General features: G+C 30.8%; 1 protein-coding gene across 1 annotated transcript; it reads right to left on the bottom strand.

Moving 5' to 3' along the window:
* Window positions 1-626: 626 nt before the first annotated feature.
* On the bottom strand, window positions 627-9,048 carry LOC145316953 (carboxy-terminal domain RNA polymerase II polypeptide A small phosphatase 1-like). Its single transcript, XM_080157805.1, has 6 exons — window positions 8,921-9,048; window positions 6,338-6,511; window positions 5,710-6,141; window positions 4,241-4,432; window positions 3,451-4,079; window positions 627-668 (listed from the first exon to the last, which is right to left on the bottom strand). The coding sequence occupies exons 2-5, from the start codon at window positions 6,362-6,364 to the stop codon at window positions 3,828-3,830; spliced, it is 903 nt and encodes a 300-aa protein (XP_080013931.1). The 5' UTR covers window positions 6,365-6,511; window positions 8,921-9,048; the 3' UTR covers window positions 627-668; window positions 3,451-3,827.

The raw sequence follows: 9,048 nt of genomic DNA on the forward strand, positions 1-9,048 counted from the left end.
GTCCACCCTAATCTTTAAAATGGCACAAAACTAACATTTATACAAATAGTGTTGGAAAATAAAATTTAAAATATTGCAAGAGAAGAACAACAGTTTGTTGTAGAATAAATGAATATTGGCCTGGAGGAAAAAAAAATAATGGGTAAGTCCTCAAAATAAATATGTTCTTTTAGGACCTGATGGACATTCAAACAGTAAAACAGATACTAATAGGATATAATCAATTGATAGTCAATATTTTTTAGGACCAACTGGATCCTGAAATGATCAAACTTAAACCTGTTAAAAGGTAACATTTTCTTAAAATTTTAATAATAATTTTATTGTTAAAAATAAGGCATATATTTGAGAGAAAGAAGGGCCCCAAAATAAAATAATAATTTTCTCTGAGACCCCAAAAAAATAGATTAAACAAACATGGGTGATGATGAATGATTGTAATAATTCAGGTAGGTTTAATACAACATTATCTATAGTATTATGCTTAAAAAAAATAATCTTTATTTTGGACTTTATGTAGTGGTCAATCATTTCGTTATTTGTCTATTATGTTCTTATTTTCTTGTATGATGTTGGAATGGGAAGTTGTTGGTGTTTGGGGGGTGTTATTGTGGTCCTGGGGGGTGGCGGTTGGGGGGTCTGCATATTCTGCAAGGTTACAGTGACTGCTGCAAAAATTGTCGAGGTTACAGTTTTGCACAGGTTTAGATCTAAGTGCACGCTACTATAACTATTAATAGCAAAGATACTCAATAATCTATTTAATAGGCACTTAATGTACTGAACATGTAAAGTGTTTTTTAAGCATTATAGGTAGAAAAAAATTTCTGACTTTATTGCATGACTTTTCCTGGATGTCCAAATAAGAGCCTCAATAATATAGTCTGCTACTTATTAATCAGAGATATAAAGAGATAAGACAATAAACGATAAACTGAAGGATCCTCCCAATTATGAACACTTAAATTACCATAGGTATAGTAGATGAAATAAATTTGTGGAAAAGTTTAGACAACCCAATTAAGAAACAATATTCAAAACTTAGACTTTTGATTATTTTGATGCATTTCATTTAGCATAAATCTACCTATACAATTTGAGTATTGAATGAATGATAATAGGTATCTAAATACAGGTGCTATGCTTCTTTATGTTAAGTACATCCTTGTCTAAAAGTCCCCAATTCATTATATTTATAAAATTGCATGAAAGAATAACTTTTGAATACCTAAGTATTATAAATTGTTCTTCCTTTATTTTTTTCAGTGAAACTATTGTAACTTTTAAATACCTAACATCAGAGGTAAAGAGAAAATATCAATATTCTACAGGGGCTATAATTAAGCTAGGTATTGCCCAAACAAAGACACCAAGGATATCAAATACGAGCAAGTATACTAAATAGATCCTTCACAACAGTCAAAAAGATTGAAGTTAGTCCATTGTCCATGATAGGTATTTATTTTGAAATAATTAAAGAGATAGAATTACTGGTTGCCAGTTCTTATGATTTCCCTAAAAACGGTACTTTTAGAGTTTATCTGTAGTTTTTTTTTGTTAAATATCTGATGTTTAAAATTCATAAATTATCAATTTTCGTCTTTGATTAACAAGAAAACGTTTTTGTATGAATATTAAAAGCGTAACACTGTTGATATCTTTTTTTACTAGTCAAGGTTGAAAGTGGTGCATTTATTTATTCCTATTATATCATAGCAACTACATTTTGGCTCAAAGTATGACCCGAAATGAACGTACATTTTAGAATCAATCGAATAGATTCAATTTCCCTAATTCGTTAAGGACCAATAAAAAGACAAATTTATTTAAAGATTACCTTTGTTAACAAATATGTAATATAACGAGGAATCTTGAGGGACACGACAATGGACGATAAATTGATTTACATCCCAATAACGATAAACCAAATTGTTATTCCTGTTGATTAAATTATTGATTTAAAAGTTTGTACACGAACATTTAAGAACCAAACTAATCAAAATTCAATAAAAGTACCCAAAGTTTGTGAACTAGAAAATAAATAACATGTTTTCAATACTTTGGGTACCAATAGCCTTATGTCTCCTCCCTTCCATAATATGACTCAGTGAATAAAAGAACAATAAGAAATAAAATCAAGACAAAAACAAGAAAGTTTTTATGGAGTTACCCCCATGTTTTGCAATAAATAATGTTTCCTTAAGACCAAGTGTCAATAGACCAATGTAATAAGATTTGTAAAAAGATTACAAAAACAATGCTTTGGAGGAGACATTTCACTATTAAATTGCACACCACACAAAATTTCTAAAGACGTTCTTTTATTCGTTGTCTAAGAACTTTAGGTTCTTTTCTTTTATTAAATCTTGATACAAACTTGCGGTGTCACAATGTTTTAACCAATAATTTCAATCTTCAAGAATGGTGATTTGGTTTATAATCACTGGAAATTTAAATACCATGTTTCTCAGAACTGACTATTCTATTTTTACTCAATTGCATGTTCTCGAATAAGTACGTTCCAGAAACAATGCAATTTTCAGGGGGAAAGAAATCCAAATAAAATTTTCAAACTATAGATAGATAGATAGAATTATAAGTTGAGCTATGCTTGCTAGGAGCAGCATAGAGGCTAACAAAGAATACAACCCTGTATGGGGATAATCACTTATAATTAGAATATAAAAAAAATTTAAGCAACATATACTTAATCCTTATCCTTTACAAAAAAAAAGTTTTGAAGTTATATGAAATGTACAGAAAAAGCATTAAATTCTTATGCCTTAATAAAAGAGCATTTTATTATTTACAATTATATTGTTTTAGTGGATTTGTCCCTAGCAAACTTCACCATAATAATTTTTATTTCTTAATAATTTTTTTGTGGGGTGGGGGTAGCTCCACTCTTTTTGAAGGGTTAACGTTTAATATACAAAAACCTGCCCGAACTTTATGTTAAAGTTTACTCAATATTATTCAATGTAATGTTCACTTTAGCCGTTTAGAGATTTTAATAAACAATTAACATGCATACATTTATTCTTGTACTTGAGAATAAAGAATAACTTGTAATAAACAAAGTAATCATTTTAAGAGTGACACTCATTTTGACAGTAATTCATCTTAACAAACAATTTGTATTCCTAGATATATTATCATATAAAAATATTTATGCTTTTGAGGACCAAATAAGTGAGAAATATATGTAAAGCCAAGATCCATAATCACTTGATTTGGCCAATAGAAAATACACAGCTTAGGGATGATACGGCAATATTGTTATTTAAAAAGAACATTTGTTTTCATTTTTGTCATTGATATAATAAGTCATTACCAACTACTAACCGACTATAACACAAAACTAGTAGAATAACTTAGCTAGCTACTTAAAATGTTTTCATTTATATATAAAATTAAGAATTAATTAGTATGTAAATTCGACAATCAAACCTTGAATATATTGGATGGCATCTTTTTATTCTGGAGGATTTGTAAGGTCAAGTAGACAGGTAGACAGAGAAATTCTGAGGTCATGAGTCCTTTGAGAGTATGGAGGATTTTTTTAAATCTTCCCCGCATTTTTAAGGACTTTTTGTGCAATAGCACATAACTTTTTTCATTATATTCATATAGATATATATAATATATATAACTAAACAATAGTTTTTTTTTATAGATTTTGTTTCATTTTAATTATGTGTAACTAAGATCTGTAATAGATCATTCTCGGGGGGAAGGAAAATTGGGAATAGGGAATTATATCTTTTATATTTTGTTTTCATTTTTATATTTATAATATGGATCACTACTTTGTTATTTATCTTTTGCTAGACCCTCTGCTGGGTCGGTGGAGGTTGCGAGTTCGGGTCCCTGGCCTGGACACGCTGCAGCAGGCTGTAAATATTGTCGGCTGTGCTCAGCTCCTCGAAGAAGGGTATGAGCTCAAGGAGCTCGCGGTTCTCCATGTCGTCGAACCAGGACACGACAGGCACAGCGTTCTCTGGATGGAAGATGTAGGAAGCGGGGGAGTTGTCCACAATTATTATTTTGTTTAGCTCACGACCTAATCGTCCAAGATCCTAAAATTTAAGATATAGTTGAACTATGGAAATAAAAAAATGTTAGGTATATAGAGATACTCCAAAATTAGACCCATGGGCGTATCCCATCCCGAAGATTTATAAGATTATTTTAAGAAATATATATTAACAACAATTTATTAGTGATAATTTTTGTTTACCTTGACATAATTACCCCTGTGAAAGACACAGGACTCCCTAAACAATCGGGAGGAGAAGACATTCCATTTATCAAGTAGATCTGTCACTGGGTCAGCATACTTGGCGAGGCTGGCTGTGAACAGGACGCACTCGTACAGCTGCCCGACCTTCATAAGGAACTCGTCCACAAAGGGTCGCTTCAGGACATACACCTACAATAAAGTAAATAATTAGAATTTTTTTAAAATTCACATACCTTAACATTTATTCATAGTTTAAAATTGGGATAGTTCAACAAAGTGCATTTAACAAGTTAGTTGTACTTATTATAAGTAGTGTCCATAACTGGTTTTGTAGAATATGATAAATAAGATTTTGTTATGTAGTTAATCAAATTAAAGTGATAGTTTCATGAAGTGCATTTATAAAAAAAATAGTGAACTGTTAGTTTTTTCTATTTTAAATAACGTAGTAGTGCATAATATAAAGTTATTGATTAAAATTTAAATATTTGACCAGGGATTTTCCTTAAAAAATCAGTTTTTCATTTTTATTTTCAACTTCGTTGCATGTTATATATGGCGAAAACTTTTTTGTCATAAAAAACTTTAGATAGCATTTACTAGTTAATAGAACTTCAAACTTTTTATACAACAAAATACACATAACAACAAAGAATGACCAATAAAATATTAAGTATAGTACTTAGAGTAGTGATCTTTTTATATGTCTTAGTAGAATATATCAGGCATTGGATAGATATGATTGTGATAAAGAATTTTAACATTGACCTGACCGAACTTTTTTTTTTACAATATCTAAAAAAGTTAGTGATTTGCAACATAAATTACATGAAAATGGTCTTTTATATATAAATATATATATGTTGTATGGTTAGTTGTATGGTTAGTTGGTATTTCCGCGTGAGATAATGTGTATATTGTAAGTAAACCGGACGGTTTTCTTTATTTTTTTAAAAAGAATCTCTAGAAAACCTGTCCTATAATGAACCGGATATTATTTTTTATGTTTTTTAAGTAACTTGTCCCAAGGGGAACCCCTGTTCAATTTTTTTATAACTCTTGTGAAATATGTGGAAAAAGATTCTCTCATATTGGTGATTTGGCTATACATATTTAGAAAAAAATAGACCATTCTCATGTAATTTATGTGGCAAATCTTTTTGATTAGTTTGTGATTGTTATAGTAACCATTTCAGAAAACTGATCCTTTTTTATTAATTAAGTATTTACCTATAGGGTAGGTAGTAAAATATATATAGATTATTAGATACCTTGTTAATTTGGAGAAAGTTAGACAAACCAAGCAAATTTCAAATGGACTTTTTTATGGAGAAAAAAAACATTGAAGTTATTTGAAATATATCCATTCGCATAAAGATAACAGGAAGCTTACATTTGATCTTATAATTTTTTTTTGCATAAAGTGTTAAAATTCGCTGAAAGTATGAACAAGTTCTCCAACATACCTGGTGTATAATTCCATCAATCTCGACTGGAACAATAAAATCTGCATTATTGATAGGTTTAAACGAGCTATGGACTAGAGTTTCATCAAGGTCGATTACAAGACATTTCTTATCCGCGTCCTCGGGGCGCAGCTCTCCCAGCAGCGGCTTCTCCTCGCCGAGCGACGGCGACCCGCCATCACCGGCGCCGCCGGGCAAACTACCGCCACCCCCACCATCGCCGGCTATCGACTTGGGCCGGTTGCTGCGGTAACGTTTGCCGAAACAGCACAGCAAGGAGTGGAAAAGTTTGTTTTTCTTTTTTGGAGGTTTTTCCGTTGAGTTATTGACATGGTTGTCTGTGTCTAACTGTAAAGGTTTAAGATTGTCTTGTTGTGTATTTGTTGCTTGTCCACCCGCATCAACTCCTCCTGTATCTCCCTCCTTCTTAACCTGCAAAATATGATTTTGATAGAATGGCATGTTTATTTTAGAGTGATTAAAACGAGATGCATCGTTTTTATATAACAAAGTACAAGCTTTTCTATGACACTGTAAGACCTTTTTATTATCGTTAGCACAAACAGAGACCACTTGGGCGACTTGAGCTGTGGAGTAGCTGCGCTACTTGAGTCTAAAACGTACTGACCTGTGTGATAATAGAAGACGGATCCATTCCCCGGCCACCATGGGGTCAGGTCCTGGCTAGCCTGGTCAAAATACACGCGCACACAAACCCACGGACGGTCCTGCCCAATTACATGGTTTAGTGGTTTGACCGTTGCTAGCCGCGTCCCTTGCTCTCTCTTTCTCTCTAGTGGCACTAAAATGAGTAGATTATTGAATTAGTAAATATGGAATGAATCTATTTACCTCAAATTTGAAGATTATATTTGCCACGATGGGGCTATATATAGACCTATGTCAACAAAAACGGAATTGATATTTTTATCTTCTTTTTTCGTGAACCATTGTCTACAATACATTATGGCCTAGAACTGAATTCAAGCTAGCAGAAATTAATCAGATCTGAGCCATGCTGGAAATAGAATTTATCTTAGACATTTAATTTCATGACCCAGCCTTTTGCATGATCAATTAAGCATATTAGTTTAAAAATTACAATTAACATGTGTTTCTTATTTATATTTACTTCCATAAACACGAATATTTTAATTATTTTTGCAAAAATCATATCTAATCTTAACTTTATTTATTGCAATAAAAAAAATTCTCCTAAAAAACATCAATATCTTTATTGTGAGTATCTCAACACACAGAGACGTGACAATACTTAGCGCTTAATTCACAGATTTGGAAATGATTTTCTGAAAAAACGAATGAAAATTAAAGGAATTACAAACAGCAGTTTGATTAACTAAATAGATATGGCCCTAATTAGAAGATGTTAGTAAATGAAAACCTAGCCTTACACTAATTAGCGTCAGAGAGAGAGAGAGAGGACAATGGGATGTTAACTACACTAGTCCCCAAAGTTTTCTTATTCGTTAGCTTGGAAACTTTAGTGAATTTTAATTGTTTGATTCATCAAGTTAAGTGTTCAAACGTTTTAACCACTAAATTTTATCTACAGAAGGGGTAATTTTGTGCAAAATTATTTGAGATGTACATCAATTTACGGTCATTGTCTTATCCCTTTAGATCCTTGGCTTAACGTTGAAATAACCCTTGATTTAAATCTTTGTTTGTTATGTTCAATTAGATTTCAAGAATTTGCCTCCTTTTAAAGGCGGAGTACAAAATACTCAACATTGTTTGCTTAATATAAGAAACTTGCTTACATAATAAGAAGTCTGACTGTGTGTGTGTGTGTGTGTGTGTGCTTACTTATATATAAATATTGATAAGATGTCTAGCTTTTCAACATTCTTTAAGTAAATTTCTCTCTTTATAAATATCTAGAAATCTAAAAAAAGAATATCTAATATTAAAGTTTTTAATATTGACAATTTGATAAAATCTGTATTTATTGCCATAGAAACAATATTAGAGTTTTTTCTAACTAAATACACAAATGATAGTAAAGGGGGGGGGGGGGGGGGTCTACTAAGAGATCTCGTATAATAAAGTGTTCATTACATTAAGAAACATTCCAGAAGGATAAAACTTTATACATAGCTTCCTAATGAAGTGCAATTGTAATAATTATAAAAATCTTATTTTTGACCGTAAAAATGTATTAGCTGATTTCTATACGGACCTAAAACTTTGTTTTACGGGATCTTTATGTAGACCCCCCCCCCCCCTTTAAGCGCAAAAGCCATATTCTAGATAAGTAATTGTGTAAATCTAAATAATTGCAAAAAAAAAACAGGAATATTGTTATGAATAAATTTACATATCATTCAAAGAACATTTAAGGCGTATATAATCATAAAAAAGAGAGGTTAATAATTTTGGAGGTCTTGTAATTTAAGCATTTAGGACTTAGGTTTAGAATTCTTTTAGACTTCAAAATATAGGAATTTCAAAGTCCACTGAAATAAATCTATATTTAATTATTTAATTTTTCCATTTGTTTCCAGCAAATGCGTTACTGTACTTCACAAAATTTACATTTGTATTTTTTGGACGCTTTTTTGTTTGTGTCCTCGATAAATGAATTATGGGATAGTGATCTCCCTTTCCTTTTTTAAACAACAGAAATATATACTTCAATGTTAATAAACTATATTAGGTATGTTTGATAAGGCAAGGTTTGCATTTTAGAATGAATACTCTATTACTCAAATTTGCTTTAGTCACATCAAATCCGTATGTTATAGGACATTGTTTTCCGGAAGAATCAACGTGAGTACCTAAAACATTAGGTCTACGACATTGTCAGCTAGCTACTTAAAAATTAGTCCCCCAAAAAACCGGTTATATTTATTCAATTTAAGAATATAATCAATCTTTTTCTAAGCAGATTTTGATTATCAGAAAGATAAATTATTTGGTAATTGTTAAAGCTACCATTTAAGAATAATTATTGAGTAATGCTCCGAATGGATGTAGCAATCCTTAACTTGTCTATTTTCAATTATGGTACAGCTACTAATTAAATTGTACAAAATTTATGGTTTCATCAAGTTATTAAAAATAATGATATGCTTATAAGAAATTTAAAAGTCTAATTGATAACAAAATTCATATCTTAGGATGATAATGAATTCTAAATAAAGTTTAAATAAATATTTATGAAAGTAAATGTAAAAAGATAAAGATTCACCTCGAAAATTTTTATATTTCCAGCTCCTCTCTTACTCCATTTTTATGTCTGAAACAAAAATAATGTTTTCCAAGGGGATAGTTGAAGGAAAGAAATTTATGAGTTTTACACTTCAATGAGAATTCCAT

The sequence above is a fragment of the Acartia tonsa genome, chromosome 4 (genome assembly GCF_053477335.1).
Source record: "Acartia tonsa isolate MP-2025a chromosome 4, ASM5347733v1, whole genome shotgun sequence".
Classification (NCBI taxonomy): domain Eukaryota; kingdom Metazoa; phylum Arthropoda; class Copepoda; order Calanoida; family Acartiidae; genus Acartia; species Acartia tonsa.